General features: G+C 39.8%; 1 protein-coding gene across 1 annotated transcript in view; it reads left to right on the top strand.

Annotated features, from left to right (window-relative positions):
• The first annotated feature begins 11613 nt into the window (after positions 1–11613).
• The window catches only part of LOC149455087 (transmembrane protein 233-like), a 51557-nt gene continuing 43109 nt past the window's right edge, over positions 11614–20061 (top strand). Inside the window, exon 1 of the mRNA XM_089686657.1 lies at positions 11614–12030. Within this exon, the coding sequence (XP_089542783.1) occupies positions 11851–12030 (180 nt within the window). The 5' untranslated portion in view covers positions 11614–11850. The remainder of the gene's footprint in view (positions 12031–20061) is intronic.

Raw genomic sequence — 20061 nt, 5'->3', positions numbered from 1 at the left:
CCACCCAGTAATTCACTCACTGCTTACAAGATTGCCAATCATTTCAAAAACAAGATTGATGCAATTCGTAGGGGCATTTCTGCTACACAGACATCTATCCCACTTAGCATACCTTAGCATACTAAACCTCCCTCAACACTTTCCTCTTTTGACCTTGCTACTACCAAAGAGGTCACTAAGGTTTTCTCAGAAGCCCGTCTCACTACCTGCCCCCTGGATCCTGTCCCCTCACAACTACTACGGTCACCCTTTTCTTCTATCCTATGCTCCCTCACTCACATCTTCAATCTCTTCCTCTCTAATGGTGCCCTCCCCTCAAAGCATGCACACATCACTCCCATACTATCTAATGTCTCTCTTAAAAATAATCGAAAAATGAATGTATAAAAATATAACCAATCACATAAATGGCATAGATGCTTAAAGTCTATCTGAGCGCACATTAACCACTTGCCCTCCTGAGGATTTACCCCCCTTCCTGACCAGGCCACTTTTTGCGTTACAGCGCTGCGTTACTTTACTGACAATTGCACGGTCATGCAATGCTGCACCCAAATGAAATTGATGTCCTTTTTTCCCACGAAAACAGAGATTTCTTTCAGTGGTATTTGATTGCCTATGCTTTTTTAATTTTTTTCGCTATGAACAAAAAAAAAAGGCAATTTTAAAAAAAACAATATTTTTGACTTTTTGCTATTAAACTTGTCCAGTAAAAAAATTTTAAAAATCAAATTTCATCATAAATTTAGGCCAAAATGCATTCTGCTATATGTCTTTGCTAAAAAAAAATCTCAATACATGTAAATTATAACGTTTACAAATGGCAGTATAGATACTCAAATATTTTTTTATTTTACTAGTAATGACAGCGATCAGTGACTTATAGCAGGACTGCAGCAGGCATTCTGACACTGGGGGGAACTGACTTGGTATCACTGACATCCCCAATGACACCAATACAGTGATCAGTGCTAATACAAAGCACTGACACTGTACTAATGGCACTGGGCAGGAATTGGTTAACATGTGGGGCGATCAAAGGGTTTACTGTGTGCTGTGTGCTGTATCACAGTAATATGTGTGTTTTGAACTGTAAGCACACTGCTTTTTATGACTCTGCTATGCATACATACTGTTCTCTCCCCCCATCGGTAATACTAAGCGATCACCGAGTGCTAGTGTGTAATCACTGACCGGGACCCGGTGATTGACAGCTGAGGCTGCAAATAGCGCCAAGGGTAGGGCGTGTGAGCCCCCTTCCCGGAAATGCAAAATCATGTATATGTACATGATTTTGCACACCCCTGCCACATTGTAGTAGTATTTCTGCTATAGGGCGGTGGGAAAGCGGTTAACAATAATAAATAATCACTAATTTGTTATTCTGGGGTATGGGTTAGCACACAGTTATGCTTACTTTACTCGATAAACCCTTGACAATTGGGGGTCCAGTCCACCGCCATCCAATTAGCAGACGTTTAAGGTATCCAACACTAAGTAATGTAATAAATCAATCTTTTAAAACAGGCGGCTAGGATAAAATTGTCTACGTTGCAATATGGCAAGGAGTCGGGGGGGCTGGTGGTTCCTGACCCCAGACTTTATTTTTTGGCGGCCCAATTGCAGCAACTGGTTGGCTGGGATTCACCTGATAATACTGATCCCATTATAAGTTTGATTTCCCTTCCTGATTCCGCCATTTCAGCTCTTTCTCATCTTGAGATGGCTCTACCGATCCTTCCATCCACGGCAGCAACCGCTGACCTCTTGAGGCACGTTTGGAGTATGGTAAAAGTGTCCTTTCATATTACCGGATTTCTTTCCTGTACTCCCTTGTGGAATAATCTGCAATATATAGAACTGGCTAAACTGGAGAGTTTTCACAACTGGAGGGATCGAGGCCTGAAATTTGTATCTCAGCTGTATTCGGGGGCAATCCTTTTCACAACTGCAAATGGAATTTACATTTACACATAAGCATTTTTATCATTATCTTCAGCTACGCCATGCGATACAGGCTCAGTCTTCGCTCTCTAATCTCACATTGACAGACTCAGTTTTTCTTAAGGATGCAACTCAGGCAACCCATAAGAAGGGCATGATTTCTCGGGTATACTCCCAGCTGTTGTCCACAGTACAGGATCAAGCTAGTCTCTGGGGTAGGGAGCAGTGGTCCTGAGATATTGGAGAGTTTGCTGGAGATGTCTGGGATGCTGCCATGGAATCTGTTCTGGTGACTTCTCTTTCTCCCTCTCATAAATTGTCTCAATTGTTTTTTCTCCATCGGGCTTATAGGATCTCTGTGCAACTGTATCGGTGAGGCAGGCGTGATTCACCCGATTGTACAAGGTGTAGGGTCCAACAGGGCGATTTCATTCATATGCTCTGGCATTGCCCCATGTTACATAGATATTGGAGTGAGGTTCTCCAATTTATTTCTCTAGTATCGCAATATAATGTTCCCCAGGATGCCTTGCATTGTCTGCTGGGGGCACTGGACCAAGAAGTGTTCCAACTAGGAATGTATAATGTGGTATCTAGACTTTTATACCTGGCTGGGGAGTTGATAGCAAGGTACTGGTTATCATTGGTTCCCCTGACTAGTAAGCAATGGATAGATTATGTTAATTCTTTACTCCCGCGGGAGAAACTCACGTACCAACATCACAATGCTTATCGTAAATTCCAGCGGGTATAGCAGGGTTGGCTGGATACACCTCGGCTCGCCCCTCCTCAATTGATAGTGGACCGACTTTTGCAGGTGTGACATTTTATATCAGGTGTGTGGCTCCACTCCTCCCCTTGGGGGAGGTCATTTCCATCTCCCATTTTTTCTGATGAGACGTCTCGGGTGAACCAGAGGTTATTGTTGATGTGGTTTTTTTTATTGTTTGAAGGCATGTTTTAGGCTTTGTTCCTTTCCCCCATTTCTGTTTACCTCTGGATGGGAAGGAATAAAAAGTAAAACGGAAAAAGCAAGGTATTGTCAAGAATGTTTTAGATCCTTGTGGTCTCTGTTTTGTTTGATTATTATTTCTATTATTTCTTTTATTCTGTCCATTACGGGATCTGTGTATCCACATTGCTCTATTTATGTGTAATCCTGCTGATGTAGTAATGTTATTGTGGATTCTGTAAGTACAGTTCCATCTTCTCTATTATTTTGACAGAAAAAGTTGTTTGGATTTTAAAAAAATAATTTGTGTAATCATGTATTTTATGTACAATTCAAAAGTTATACAGTGACATAAACAAATGTGACCACAAGTTCAACTTACAAAACCTCTTTAAAAGAAAAGTGTACAAACTTTTGTTCTCACGTAGGTGGATGCAGCATCAGTACAATTCTGCATCTGTCTCCTTTAAACCTGAGAATCAAGTGGCCGAAGATCACTGATCACTCAGTTCTCGATCTTCAGTGAGCAGAGAGTCAGTGACTGTCAGTCACTGGCTCTCTACTCTGCCCCTTCAGTGCCTACTGGAGCTCTGGGCTGTGGAGGAGGCGGCATGCTGAGAGGCTGAGCCAACAGCCAGTCAGGAATCTGGGTTGATCCCATTAAAGTCGGGATCCCTCTAGAGCAGGCCCTCCAGCTGTTGAAGTGCTACTGATTCTTCATTGGGGAAATGTAGTGTTGAAGGCATTTCATATTTATTTTTATTGTGAGTTAAGCATTAAAGAAAACCTCTACTGAGAGAAATACAGAAGCTACCATTGCTGACCTTTGTGCCTCTGGCCTCAATTCTTTTTAAGTCATTATTATTATTATTATACAGGATTTATATAGCGCCAACAGTTTGCTCAGTGCTTTACAATATAACGGGAGACAATACAGCAACAATACAGTTCAATATAAGGGGGAAAGGAAGTCCTTGAGCTAAAACAAACATATAGCTAGTGTATAACCCTGGCTAAAAGTTTTGAGAATGACACAAAGATTAATTTTCACAAAGTCTGCTGCTTCAGTGTTTTTAGATCTTTTTGTCAAATGTTACTATGGTATACTGAAGTATAATTACAAGCATTTCATAAGTGTCAAAGGCTTTTATTGACAATTACATTATGTTCATGCAAAGAGTCAATATTTGCAGTGTTGACCCACTTTTTCAAGACCTCTGCAATTCGTCCTAGCATGCGGTCAATCAACTTTTGGGCCACAACTTGACTGATGGCAGACCATTCTTGCGTAATCAATGGTTGGAGTTTGTCAGAATTTGTATGGGAGTTTTTTTGTTCACCTGCCTCTTGAGGATTGACCACAAGTTCTCAATGGGATTAAGGTCTGGGGAGTTTCTTGGCCATGGACCCAAAATTTCGATGTTTAGTTCCCCAAGCCACTTAGTTATCACTTTTGCTTTATGGCAAGGTGCTCCATCATGCTGGGAAAGGCATTGTTCATCACCAAACTGTTCTTGGATGAATGAGAGAAGTTGCTCTCGGAGGTTTTTCCACCATTCTTTATTCATGGCAAAATTGTGAGTGAATCCACTCCACTACTGAGAAGTAACCCCACACATGAACGGTTTCAGGATGCTTTACTGTTGGCATGACACAGGACTAATGGTAGCGCTCACCTTTTCTTTCTTTCTTTCTTTCTTTCTTTCTTTCTTTTCACAAGCATGAGATATGCCGTAACAAAAGGAAATGTAAATAGACGAACATTTCCAGGAACAAAATTCAAAGCCTTGGACTGTCCCTCCAAATCAATAAATAAATAATTTTATTGCCTTTGTGTTTATCTAAAACAGCTGAATTGGTACACAAATATAGAAATGTATCAATCAATTTTATTGAGTGTCCAAACATAAGGGTCATGATACATTATGTGCTGTTTAAAAAATAGCAGCCACCCTTTACACCATGTGCTGCAGGTATTTCCATGTGACTTGTTGCTAAAGCAGACTGTGGAAATATATTTTTGTAATAGATGCTGAATTAAATCTGTCACCACAAGATGTCAGTAAATTACTATTTGCTTCATGGGAATCTGACACAACACTGCAAACATTTTAAAGGCCATGTATTTGCAAAACAGTATCATGTAATAATGTAGATTTTTTTTTATACAACAACGCACTTACAAGTGAATCTGTGGATAAAACACATTTTCAAAACTAAGGGCAGGAAAATGTAGCTTACAACATTAGCTCTCAGCACATACCAGTAGACATCTTTAACTACAAAGCCACTGGGGCCCTCTCAAATCAGCTATGCAAAGCCACTATTTGCATAATCATTGCCTATTCTGCTCCCTCCTTGCGACAATGCCTGAGACAAGGCATAGGTTGCTTTCACTGCAGACATGGCAATGGGGAGTGGCAGGATATTTAGTATATTTAAGAAGAGATATTTCTGTCACTCTTTAGACAGAGGTAGAGGCATGGGACTAGTGGTCCGGTAAGTAACCACTGACCACCAATGCACAGGGTGACTTTACCACTGACTGCCATACACTGGTGGCCAGTGGGTGCTGTCACTGGTTACTTACCCATGCCACAGGCTCTGGCAATGGGGTCCATGCCAGCACCAGTACTATGAAATCATCACGGGCTGGTGCATTGATCAACAACCAGGACAGATGGATTTGCCAGCCAATGGAGATATAGTTTCAGCACAGAAACCATAGAATTCATCATCAAGCTACCACTATAAGTAGGGTTGCACAGATATGGTTTTTTTATTGGCGAGTACAAGTACCGATACTTGTGCTCAAGTACTTGCCGATACTGATTACCGGAACCTTTGAGATGCAATTTGAGCCCATACCCCTGTCCAAATCACATGCGGATTCCCTATGGGTATGGTGCAATACAAAATGACTAGCTCAACTTGCACTACACCTGCAAGGAAACTGCAAGTGATTTGGATCAGAATCGCACTGCTACTTTAGCTGAAGTAGTACAATTTCAGTTCAAATCACATGCAATGCGATTTGAGCCCATCCATTTTGTATGGGCTCAAATTGCACAGCAAAGGTATTGGTTTCAGGTATCAGAGCATTTGCACAAGTACACTATATTGTCAAAAGTATTGGGCCAGCCTCAGTGATGTAACATAGCCATTGTAGTCCATGCAGCTACTCTGGGTCTTGGGAGTGGAGGAGGTCCCATTAGGCATTAAAGGGGAGGCTGCCTAGGCAATATAAACATAAAACATCTGTGTGCTTGTGAAGATAACACAAATGCAGCACTGTATCATAATGGATTGCAGAAATGGTTGCTGAAAATGACCTATGCCCTTTGATATTTCCAATCAAGAAGAGAACTGACATCAGGAGACTTCAGAACTGTTGTCGTTAGTCACAGATCCCTGTTGCCTAGGGCAGGGGTCAGCAACCAGTAGAGCACGATCAACCAGTAGATCTCGGTCTGGACTTGCTGACCCACCATCCCAGAGTATCAAATAGAGAGTAATGCAGAGAGACTAATTGTAAAGTTGTAGCTCTAGTAGGAAGCAAGAGCCACATAAGCCAATGCCTCCTCTGTAGTGTTGGCTCCTGTCTCATGCGGACTGATACCAACTGCACTCCACCTCTAATCACAGTTAGCCATCTCCAGAGTGGTGCCAGCAGCAGGAAAGAAGAGATCTTCAGGTCAGTGTGAAGCAATACACTGGGCATAATAGTATACGACTGCTTTCACACTGATGCTCTGTAGTTTACCCACACCGTGGGTACAGTGCAGTGTACCTGCAGCTTTACTGTGGGTTTGCTGCACTTAGCCATAGACTTCCATTATATCTTGAGGATTTTCTGTGCTTAGCTATAGACTTCTATTATATCTTGCGGGTTTGGTGCACTTTCTGAAAGTGCACCAAAACTCCTTAAAGCAGAACCCCTGTGGAATCTAAGGGGTTAATCCTCCACATTTTGCAAAAAGGAATGTTTGATCCTCTTTTCTCTGATCCTCCCCTTCTTCCACATTCACCATTCATTTCCTGAAAGAACACAGCCTCTGGGACTCTCTGCACATGCTCAGTTTGGTGTGTACTACTAGATAGCTTTTTCTTGAGAGGGTGAATGTGATCAGCACAGGGCCAATCAGCACTGTCCAGACAGAGAGTCAAGGGTTATGCAATCTCATAGGGCAGTCAGAGTAGAATGGAAACACCTCCTATAAGCTTAAACCAGCGCTCAGCTGGACACTGATAGAAGTCACAAGACTGCTCTAACTGCTGATGAGAAAAGGTATTTAGCCATTTATATTTATATAAAGACTTATATATATATATATTAAGCGAGTGCTTAATAAAAGAAGCAGCTAATGCACTAAAAGGAAAACCATATGCCTTCAGAGAAATAAATAAGATAATTGTGCAGCATTAAAAATACCAAGGATAAAATAAATCAAAAAGGCCGTCCAATTATTAATCCAAATATGTGCGTAAAAAGAATTGTTCTGATGATAATATATGGAGAAAGTGAAAGTTCAAATGGATGTGATCAGAGTTCAAATAAACATCAAATCTTTCACTGATTATAAAGTGACTCTATTATTCCCAGTTGTGCATGATGTAGTGCTCTGGTGAGTTTACAGTATATTTTATGCATTACAAACAAACACTTAACCACTTCCTGCCCAGCCAATAGTAAAATAACAGCTGTCCGGGTGGGACTCTCTCGTCATATGACGTCCTTCCCGGATCGCGCCTTTCGTGTGCCCTCAGGGCCGCGCTGTGGCTAGATCTGTCTCCGGCTGTGTACCTCGGACACAGCCGATGACAGATCTGTGTACCGGCCCCGTTGCCAGTACCATGTGACCTGCTGTGACCAATCAGAGCAGGTCACATGACAGTTGTATACAATGGATGACTTCCTTTCATGCCATCCATTGTATACAAGTGTGTCTAGCTGTGAATGGTCACAGTGATCACATGCACAAGCTGGACCAATCACAGCCCATCTGTGTCATGTGATTAGCCAGTCAGTGTCCCTGATCACCAACACACCAGTTATATGAGGACACTGTACTGTACTGGTGACAGTATGTAAAACAAAAATGAGTGAAAAGTTTTTAAATTTTTTAATTTTCCAAAAAATTATGACAAAAGAAATTACAACTTCAAAAAACGCGCCATGTCTCTTATGAAATACGTTAGACTGTCTACTTTGCAAAAAGGAGTCATTTGGGGGATAACTTTCCTACAGACTAAATAATAAATACTGATTTGGGTTATTTTCATCAAAGACATGTAGCAGAATACATCTTGGCCTAAATTTAGGAAGAACAATTATTTATTTGCAAACTTTTATAACAGAAACAAAGAAAAACATGTTTTTTTTTTTCAAAATTAGCACAAAAATAAAAACCCCCGTGATGATTAAATACCACCAAAGAAAGCTCTATTTGTGTGAACAAAATTATAAAAATTTAGTTTGGGTACAGTGTTGCATGTCTGTGCAATTGTCATTTAAAGTGTGAGAGAGCTGAAACCTGACAATTGGCCTGGGCAGGAAGGTGGTATAAGTATTGAAGTGGTTATTAATGACATTTTAATAATTTCCCAGAGTGCTATGTTTCTAAAGAAAGTTTCTGATTGAAACCTCATTTGTATGGAAACAGGGGGTTTAAGGGTCAATTCTCTCACTCTCCCAACGTATGTGTCAATTTAAATTTCAGCTGTAGCACTCTGGAGAAACTGGAAACCTCGGTTAAAGGAGACTTATGATCCATCTGGTGAAAAGATAAATTATATACAGTATATATTGTCCACATGTTTTAGATGCCAGATTTCTCCTCTGCCCTTCAAAGCATCAGATCAAACCCAGATCGGTTTGATCTGATGCTTTCACAGGCTGGTAACAAACTGTTTACATTAGCCAACTTCGAGTTTCTTAGACCATAGAGATAATCAGGGATGTTCTGGTCCTTGATCATCTCTATGGTCAGCTGGTGGAATCCTGGTGGGATGGGAGAGCCGGGGAAGGTGGCTGAAGGTGGCGGAAGAGACCCCCTTCCACCACACAAAAAAGTGATTAAACGGCTAATTAGCCGCATAGATTCAGCCTCTTCCATGGACTCAATATGCCTCTCAGCAGATAGCTTAGAGTGTCTACTTTCCAAAAATCATCATTTGAGGGTGTTTGTTCTATCCTGGTATTTTAGCACCTCAAGAAATGTGATGAGCAGTCAGAAAGTAAAAGCTGTGTAAATTCCATTATCTATACCATAGTTTGTAGACACTATAACTTTCACACAAAGCAATAAATATACACTTACTGGGATTTTGTTAACCAAAAGCATGTAGCAGAATACATTTTGGCCTAAATGTATGATGAAATTTTAGTTTTTTTGGATATTTTTTATGACTAAAATAAGAAAATATTGTTTTTTTAAAATTTTTCTTCAAAAATGTATTCGTTTATAGCGTCAAAAAGAAAAAGTGCACAGGTGATTAAATACCACCGAAAGAAAGCTCTATTTGTGTGAAAAAAAGGACATACATTTAATTTATGTACCGTATTGCATGATCGCACAATTGTCCGTTAAACTAGCGCAGCGTTGTATAGCAAAGAAATGGCGTAAATTGCAGTATCTATACCATAGTTTGTAGATGCTATAACTTTCACACAAAGCAATTAATACACACTTATTGGGATTTTTTTTACCAAAAACATGGAGCAGAATACATTTTGGCCTAAATTTATAACTAACTTTGAGTTTACTATATATTTTTTATAGCTGAAAGTAAAAAATATTGTTTTCTTCAAAATTTTTGGTCTTTTTTTATTTATAACGTGAAAAATAAAAACCGCAGAGGTGATCAAATACCACCAAAAGAAAGCTCTATTTGTGTGAAAAAAAGGACGTAAATTTCGTTTGGGTGCAGCATTGCATGACCGCGCAATTATCAGTTGAATTAGTGCAGCGTCGAGTAGCAAAAAGAGACCTTGTCATTAAGTGGGGTAAATCCTCCGGAGTGCAAGTGGTGAAAGTGATATTAAAGCTTTGTTTGTTTTTTTTTAAATAAAATAACATTTCATACTTACCTGCTATGTACAGTAGTTTTGCACACAGCTGCCTCAATCCTGCTCTTTTCAGGACCCCCGCCAGCACTCTGGCTCCCCCTCCTCCTCAATCAGTGCTCCCAGGGACTGCTTAGACACATAGACACATAGAGCCGTGGCTTGGCCCTGCCCTCCCACTCTCTCTTTATTGGCTCACTGGCTGTGATTGACAACAGTGGGAGCCAATGGGCTCCCACTGCTGTCTCAGCCAGTAAGGAGAGAGAGTCCCCATACAGCCGAAGCTATTGTGAACGTCGCTGGATTGGAGGGGGCTCAGGTAAGGTTTGGGGGGGCTGAGGGGGCCACTGCACACAGAAGGTTTTTTACCTTCATGCATAGAATACATGAAGGTAAAAAACCTTGAGCCTTTAGAAGCATTTTAACCTCTACACTTCAGCGGTATGTTTATGAATGGTAGAACTGTTATTTCCCCAGTGCAATTACCAATGGAGCTGGAGAATTCATACTCAGGTGGCCATTGCACCTGTTAATAGCTGTGAACTGAGTTGTTCTCAGGTGGCTTGGTTCACTGAGAGAGCTGGTCCAAGTGGCTCTGTATCATGTGATCACTGTGATGACCAATCACAGGGACCACAAAGGTAAACACACTGCTGTTTAGATTGTTGAATCCTCCCCTCTCCATTACAACAGAGGAAGGAGGGTAATAGTAGTAACCAATAAATGGGAAATGCATTAATGCATTAGCAGCAGATGCTAATCCAGTCATTAATTATTACTAATTGTGAGGTTTTCAACCCTTTCACCACTCCCCCTCTACACATCTGATCTCCAGCCTGTCTCTGTAAGTGACTTGTGAATTAACCCCTTCTCCTCTCTTATTCTGCACATCTGCGCGTTAACTCCCTCATCTCCATCTTGCCACTGTATCTGACTTTTACGTTAACCCCCTTGCTTCCTCCCTTTTCTGTGTATTACCTATAATGAACCGTATCTAGTGCATTATTACCAAGCTCTGTGTTTGTTTAAAGAATAAAGGTTTATTTATTCAAGTATGTGCAGACAAGAGGTGCAAAAGCCCACCACATGACTGTTTTCCCAGGTTTCTTTTTTCAGGGTGACTCCTTTCTCTTGCAGCATCTTATGGAGCCTCCATGGTATGCATGGACTACAGTTAGGATAGCAAGGTACCCAACTGCTGCCAATTCCATGTGAAGTTTCAGTATGCAAATACCCAATCATGTTTAAAGAAAATAAAAAACAGCATTTTGCTTGCACACGATTGGATGATGGAAGCCAGCAGAGCTTCACCTCATTCACTAATCTCTAAGGCAAATTCCTTACAAAGTGATCAGTCTATTTGCCTTTAGCAAATTTACTGCATTATATCTGGGAATTTATGGTAGTGCTGCACTGCAACCTATGTGACTGTGAGATATTAATTGGATGGACTTTTGTCTTTTTTCAGCCAGACTAACTATGTAACTATGTAATTAAAAGTCCTATAATGCTTGTTAGTTTTAGTTATTTATCATAGCTGTGTTTTAAAAAGGGATTTCCAGGTCATCAGGGAAGTTCCCCACACATGATAAACAGCAATAGCTCTGTCCAAGATAAAACTGGTCTGCACTAGGCATCAAATAGCAGTACCAAGTTTTAAGAGACAAGGATAGAGATCTGCATTTCACATCTGAGGACTATATGCAAGTCTTTGTGTCTGCCTTCTTTCACTAGCACCCTGGCTGCTGCACCGTTGCTGATCAGGCATCAGCCGAGATGAGATCACTTCTTCCTTAAATCCCAACTTGGGTTTCATAGCCGCCCCTCAGCCTCAAAGAAGACAGCTGAACCTTTCTGGATAGACCCCTTTCTGTGCACTGAATTTTCCATGTCTCAAACTCCTTCCAGTCCAGAAATCAAAAGGGCTTTAGAAGAGAGCCCAGAGACTAACATTGACAATGAATCCGCGCCACCTCCCATGCCCAGCAATTACTTGATCTTATCGATATTCGCCTGTTTCTGCCCTGCATATCCTATAAACATTGTTGCATTTGTTTTCTCTATAATGGTAAGTAATAAACATTTACTTTTTTGATAATGGATGCTCCAGGAATTAGGCACGCCAGCCTGTTTGCTAAGGAGCACACAGAGCAGTGATGATGTGCAAAGTGCAGTAACTCCCGGCAACCAATTAGATGCCATCTTTAATCGGTCTACTGGGTGATATGGATTGCTTATTGGGTGATATGGATTGCTTATTGGGTGATATGGATTGCTTACTGGGTGATATGGGTTGCTTACTGGGTGATATGAGTTGCTTACTGGGTGATATGGGTTGCTACACTTTAAACATTGCATTCATTTTAAAAATAATATCATTTTTATATATATATATATATATATATATATAAATATATATATATATTATGATTATATTTGGACAGTTTATATAAACCTTGTGTTAAATAGAATTAAAAAAAAAATAACAAACTTGTAATTTAAAGCTATTTGTGATTTATCTCCTGTCCGTTGACTCATTTTACAAATATAGAAGGTCCAGTATGTGACAGAAGAGAGTCCAAGTCAAAGCTAGCAGTACCACCGTGGAAAGATCAGTGAGGATAAATCCTTGACTGTTATCGCTATTTATTGCCTGATGTACATTTTGTAGCTGCAGAATTTATGTATATCTCATAATGGCATTCATGTAGCTTTAATATAATTAAATAATGCTAATATGATAATGGTTTGCTAATGTCTTTCCTGTCTAATATCCAATTTATGTGAATAGGAGTTAAAGCGATTCTCAATATGCTTTATACTGATTGTAAAAAATATTAAGTGGCGGCCATAAAATAAAGGCAAAGTGTCCTTGATATTAAAGTTATTAAGACTATTAATCTCCAGAAGGACATTTGTCCATTAGACAGGGCATGAGTGTTGGTGGTAAAGTAATGGGCAATCTTGAAGTAATTTACAATTCTACAAATGGTTGTATATTATCTCTTCCAGAAATACCAATTACGCATTAGAAGTACATCATCATGTGAGCAGCGGCTGTCATTAAGAAAATGACTGACCTGCAGCGACAACTGCTGGGTAGTTAATGAAAACTAAAGCAAAGAAAACCTAAGATGGTTGCTGATAACAATCAGATTTATTCTTAAAGCCAACTAAAACCAAAATTTTAAATTTTACATTTTGCAGTTTCCCAATCCTTAGATGTGGTGGCTGCAATAGTTTTCTGTTTTTTAGGGTTTTCCCCTTTAATTTCACCTGGTGATCCAGCCAGTAAAACACCTCCTGTCTTAAGCTGGCCTTACACCTGTAGAATTTCATTAAAAATAACTGTTTTCATAATGTTTGTTTGATTAACTAAGAGTTTGAAGAGGGCAATCTGAAAATCTGTTTCGACCAATGCGAGCAAAAAGGACAAGGATGGAAATATCTTGTCGAATCTAAAGGAAATAAAAAAATTTTAAACGTTCAATTCACTCCCAGCCAAGAACACAACTAACTAGTCTTATGCACATGAACTTGTCAAAGTTAAACAAGTGAAATGTTTATTCTACAAAAATCAAGATATTGACATGGTACTTGAATGAAAAGTCATTTGAAATCAGCTGAGTACATGAAGGCACCATTGAACGATTGGACAAGTGATTTTTATACTTTCTTGTATGAATGTTCTACAAGTATAGGTCAGCATTCATTTTGTAAAGTGCTGCGCAAACTGTTGGCGCTATATAAATCCTGTATAATAAATAATAATAATAATTAGGGTGTCTCCTTTATCTATGAAAGAACAAAAAGGAGACACCCTTAGACAGCAGCATTGTCCGGAGAGGGTTATGTTAGATGCACTAATAGATTTAAATGGACTTTACAGAAGTAACAGATTAAAGCCTAACTTTAGCAAACACATTATAAGTATTTATAGAAACTTTCTTTTCCTTTTGGGATAAAAGTTTTACTTAGATGAATAAAAGCTAATCATTGCAAGCACCCCTGAAAGTGTTAAATGGTTTATCTCCACCATCAATTTGCCACGTTTGCTTGCTTTGTTATAGGAAATTGAAAATTAAAGCAGATCTAAACCCATCAAAAAACAGTTACATTCTTGGTATGTTCGGGGAATGTAAGTGTCACATTTGCTTGTGCTCTCAACCAAGCTGTCAAACAATGAAATGTATGGTGTCATAACTGATCACATGTATAGCATCATGGCAGTTGAAGATCAAGCAGAGCCTAAGATGGCAGCCTTCTTGGTTGAAAATGATAGGATAGTTTAGTTCCACTTTAACAGCAGGATCAACAGATTAGACTAGAACAACACTGAGACAAGATGGGGTTTATTTACTAAAGCTGGAGAGTCCAAAATCAGACTCCCTTCTGCATAGAAACCAATCAGCTTCTAACCTCAGCTTGTTCAATGAAGCTTTGGCAATGAAACCTGGAAGCTGATTGGTTTCTATGCAGAAGGGAGTCTGATTTTGGACTCTCCAGCTTTAGCAAATAAACCCAGATTTGTCTAGGGTCACAACAGTTGGCCCAGGTTTTGGGGGCCTTACGCTATATAGAGTGATTAGTGATTAGTTATAGGGATTATTTGTATATACACATCCCTTCTATACTGTTTTCTGATTTTGGTATATATATATATATATATATATATATATATACACCCATATATATATAGCGCCTACCTATTCTATCTTTATTTCTATTTAACAGATAAAATAACTAAGTTACAGAAAGTACTCAGAAATATAAAGACTGCTGTGCTAATGTTACTGGCAAACTACATCAGATATGTCATATTTGATTTTACTTTTTCTTGCTGGGGGCAACACTCTCAGTTTCCTTTATCTCCCCTTTTATTAATGTTTCTGTGGGAATGTCATTAGTCTGTGCTCTGAAGATATGAAAATATATTCACTTACGACACTTTAAAACAAATACAACTGAGATAGAAAAGGGAGCAGTTAAACTTATAAAAGACAAATTGGTACAAACCTATTAGGAGGTTATACATTGAGGTTACATCTTTTTCAGTTTGACCCTATGCCTTTATGTATCTGCCAGTGCAGAGGTGTGGGCGCACCGACTTTGCTAAAAATGCAGTGTGACTAATGATCGGGATATTTTTTTTGTATGCTGAGGTGTTCATGCATATTACTACATATTACTCCTGCTGTGGGGTTCTAGAATGGGGTTGAACTGTAGCTTGGGAGCCCCATGCTACATATGTGAACATTACCAAAGACTGGGGGGAAGCAGCACAAGAGAAAAAAAATTAATTTCATATTCATATTCCCAAACGTCTCCAAAGTTTGGCTTAACTGTAACTATGGTTTTCAGGTTTATTTTTCAAAGAACAGAGTTTAGGCCAACTAAGAGATTTTTTGGCAAAAGTCTAAAATTACAGAAAATTAGATTTCACATTTAATAAATATTACTCTTATTCTTCTAACAGTGCTAATTATCTAAAACGGGGTTTAGGGAGGCTAAGCAGACTAGAGCAGCTCATATCAATTACATCTTGGACTCCTGTCTGTATGCTGTCTATGCAACCTAGATGTCATGGCAACCGAAGGGTTAAACAAGCTAATGGCTGCAGTGGCCGCTATGATCTTCCTTTAATCTGTGGCCCTAACAGTAAAGGTAGAAATCATCTACTACTACCAACTACAAATCTGTCAAAGACTTTCACATCTCTAAAGTGCATGCAAAAAATAGCACCGTTGAGTTTGTCATTTAGGGCCAGTTTACACCATAGAAACGCAGTCCAGATGCATTTCAAATGCATTACTGCATGCGTGTTTTTGACGCTTTTTGGGGCGATCTGGGACGTTTTTGATACTTTCCAGTTCATTTTTTTCCCCATCTCTTTTTCTTCAATTTAAGTAGGGACATGTGCATTCAAGTGCGTTATTGGAGTGTTTTGGTTCATTACAGCACATTTTGCATGTGTTTTACCATGTTCCAGTGCAGTTCTGTGCAGGAAAAATGCAGCCTACTTTTTTCTGCAACTGGAACGCACTGGAACTGCAATCCCTGATGGGAACTAGGACATTGACAACCATATAACCTACTTTCTGTGCGTTTTGGATGCAGAAATGCATGTAGTGTGAACTGGCCCTTAATGTGCAAAATGGGAAGCAGCATCCAGCAGACATCATAAAATGTAATTTTTTTAATGTTAGCAGGGTAAGCACCTGAATTTGAAGTATTATTAGTCTGCCTCAATACCTGTACAGCAAAACCCAGACTAGGAGAGGGGAAGAACACAGGGAGACAGTTGTGTTGCAATACTTATATGCTAAAAAGGAGCATACTGATAGGAGAAAGCAGAGTGACATACAGATGAGTTCATTAGTGTGCTGTTTTGGTTTTTTTATCGTCCATACACAGATGAAGGGGGAGGCGGGAGACCTGAAAGTGTTACTTAACTGCAGCAGAGATAAATCAGATCTGCTAGACAGGAACGTGATATGTGGCAGAGCTGTGTAAAAATTGGACTGGATGGACATAATTACTTTTTTTTGTGGGCAGGTAGACAGCTTACATGTATATTTCAGCAGTGTATTTAGCTGTTTTCTGGCAGTTCAGTGTCAGTTTCAGAGAAAAAAAGCTCTTCTGCCAAATGCTAGAAATAAATGGCTGCCAAGTTAGGTTTCTGGTATAAAAAAAAAACTCAGATAAGATTTTTCTCATATATCTTGTGTCTTCTTCATATTTACTGATACCTCTCGGGTTATATAAAGATTTCCCACAGCCGTAAAAGAAATATATATATATATATACAGCCGTAAAAGAAATATATATCTATATATATATCTATATATATATATAGATATATATATAGATAGATATATATACACATACACACACACACATATATATATATATATATATATATATATAAATATATATGTATATATATATATATCTTGGGAGGACTGGTTATTATCTTGTAAAATATATGACTGCAAGTAGCACTGTGAAGTTTATACATTATAATTAATGTAAAGAACTTCACAACTAAACAAGATCATTAAGCTTCTAGGTAATTAAAAATTTCCTGTGTGGCAGGTCAACAAGATTTCATTTTTAAGATTAATCTCCTAATAATGTGCAATTAAAACTCACTCTCATTACCGCAAGTCAGGCAGAATTCACCTCTTTTGCTGCATCGGTGACTATTTTTCCACTGGTGGGCATACACTGACATTCTATTTAAACTTTAACAAATGATTCATCCATCAAAATATTATTAATTTAACCAACGAGCAAAAGCTATTTTGTGAAATAGAGAGCCTCTTGTACTGAAAGAAAATGTGCTGTACCCATATACCATTTCATTTATCTCTGTTACATAATATCATTCAACCAGAAAACAAATTCCCTTTGCATTCAAACCCACCTGGCCAGAATCCAATCTTATACAGTGACCTAGTGGAGCACCTACTGTTCACTTTACTAGAGAGTTTTTCACTGAAATGCCTTTGCTAAACTGCTAAACTACACCTTATTTAACTGTCAGTCCTTCCATAAGAACATAATGTTCCAGGGCTTGTTCACACTCTGTGCAGAGACCTGCATTTTTCTGCACTTGAAAAGCTCAGGTCTCTGCACGGGCATACAGAAAATATGTGCAAAAAGCAAAATGTATGCACCCCGATCATATTACAATGAAACAGAGGGTTGCCAAGTGGAGAGTTGTGAGTAACTGACATGTCAGCTTTTCTGAAGTCTCCATCCATCAATGCTTTTCACTGTCACTTTGTGAAACTTCAATAAAGTTAAAAAAAAAACAGAGCAAAACAAAAAAAGTATACAGTGCCTTGCATTTTAACCACTTGCCCTCCAGAGGATGTCCTCCCCTTCCTGACCAGGCCATTTTTTGCAATACGGCGCTGCGTTACTTTAACTGACAATTGCGCGGTCATGCAATGCTGCACCCAAATGAAATTTGTCCCTTTTTCCCACAAATGGAGCTTTCTTTTGGTGATATTTGATCGCCTGTGCATTTTTTATTTTTTGCGCTGTAAACAAAAAAAGGCAGACAATTTTGATTAAAAAAAACAATATTTTTGACTTTTGGCTATTAAACATGTCCAGTAAAAAAATTTAAAAAATAAAATTTCGTCATAAATTTTGGCCAAAATGTATTCTGCTAAATGTCTTTGCTACAAAAAAAAATCCCAATACGTGTAAATAATTGTTTTACATGAAAGTTATAGCATCCACAAATGGCGGTATATATATATATATATACTGCAATTTTATTTTTTTAATACTAGTAATGACGGAGATCATCGACTTATAACGGGACTGCGGCAGGCATTCTGACACTGGGAGGCAACTGACTAACTGTCACTGACATCCCCAATGACACCAATAAAGTGATCAGTGCTAATAAACAGCATTGACACTGTACTAATGACGCTGGGCAGGAAGGGGTTAACATCTGGGGCGATCAAAGGGTTAACTCTGTGTTGTTTTACTGTGTGCTGTGTGTGAGTGTTTCACTGTGTAAGCACACTGCTTTGTATGACTCTGCTATGCAGAGCCATACAAAGCAGTGTGAATGAGCTGACAGGGGAGAGATCTGTATTGTTTACATAGAAATCTCTTCCCCATCAGTGATGCTCGGTGATCGACAGGTGACTGTAGGGAATCACTGTCCAGGACCCTATGATCGACAGCAGAGGCTGGCAATGGCGGTGCAGGTAGGGCACACCTGCTCCCTACCCGGGAATACAAAATCACGTATATATACTGTACATGATTTCATGCAGCTCTGCCACCCTGTAGCAGTATTTCTGCTATTGGGCAAAGACTATTTAACAACTGGAAACTGTTGAGACAATAAACAGTTTGGTCAGCAGTGTGTAATTACAATATAGCATATATAGTGCAGGGATGCAGCGGCCATAAACATGTAGGATACAACAGTGAAATATATGTGCCACACAACACTGCATAGAAAGTATGGTCAGGAGTATGTATTGTGTAATTTATGTACATAATCCTGTCTGCTGCAATCTGCATGCTGTAGTGTATGATGCACTCTCCTGATCACTACCCTGTATACTGTGCTATACATTACATAACCGTGACCACTGCTCTCTTTATACTAGCTTGTATATTACATACTGATTGCCAGTGCACTCTGTACTGCTGTACATTAAATGCATAAATGCCTCCCCCCCCTTCACACCTCTCATCTCTGCACCAATTTTCTCCCTTCCCAGCTTTCTCACCTCCACAACCCCCCCCCCCCCTTTCCAGCTGTCATCCTTGCAAAAATTACCCCCTTTCACGCTCTTATCTCTGCACAAATCCCCCCCCCCCTCCCAACTCTCTCATCCGCACAAATATCGCTCCCCTTCCCGGCTTTCATCTCTGCATAAATCCCCCCCCCTTTCTCAGCTCTCTCATCTGCACAAATTCCCTTCCCCCTTCCCAGCTCTCTCATCTGCACAAAACTCTCCCCTTTCCCAGCTCTCATCTCTGCACAAATCCCCCTCCTTTCCCAGCTCTCACCTCTGTACAAATCCCCCCACCCTTTCCCAACTATTATCTCTGCACATATTTTTCCCCTCCCTTCCCAGCTCTCTCATCTACACAAATTTCTCCCACCTTACCAGCTTTTACCTCTGCATAAATCCCCCCTCTTTCCCACCTCTCTCATCTGCACAACCCCCCCCCCCCTTTCCCAGCTCTCATGTCTGTACAAATCCCCCCCCCCCAACTCTCTCATCCGTACAAATCTATCCCCCCTTCCCACCTTTCATCTCTGCATAAATCCCCCCCCTTTCTCAGCTCTCTCATCTGCACAAATTTCCTCTCCTCCTCTTCCCAGGTCTCTCATCTGCACAAATCTTTCCCCCTTCCCAGATCTCATCTCTGCACAAATCCCCCTCCTTTCTCAGCTCTCACCTCTGTACGAGTTCCCCCTTCCTTCCCAGCACTGTCATCTGCACACATTTCTCCCACCTTACCAGCTTTTATCTCTGCATAAATCTCCCCTCTTTCCCAGCTCTTTCATCTGCACAGATCTCTCTCCCCTTCCCAGCTCTCACCTCTGCAC

The sequence above is a fragment of the Staurois parvus genome, unplaced genomic scaffold, assembly GCF_062004578.1.
Source record: "Staurois parvus isolate SC_StPar_1 unplaced genomic scaffold, SC_StPar_1.0 ptg000404l, whole genome shotgun sequence".
NCBI classification, from domain to species: domain Eukaryota; kingdom Metazoa; phylum Chordata; class Amphibia; order Anura; family Ranidae; genus Staurois; species Staurois parvus.
The sequence above is the reverse complement of the archived record's forward strand: the minus strand, read 5'-3'. Positions and strand labels throughout refer to the sequence as shown.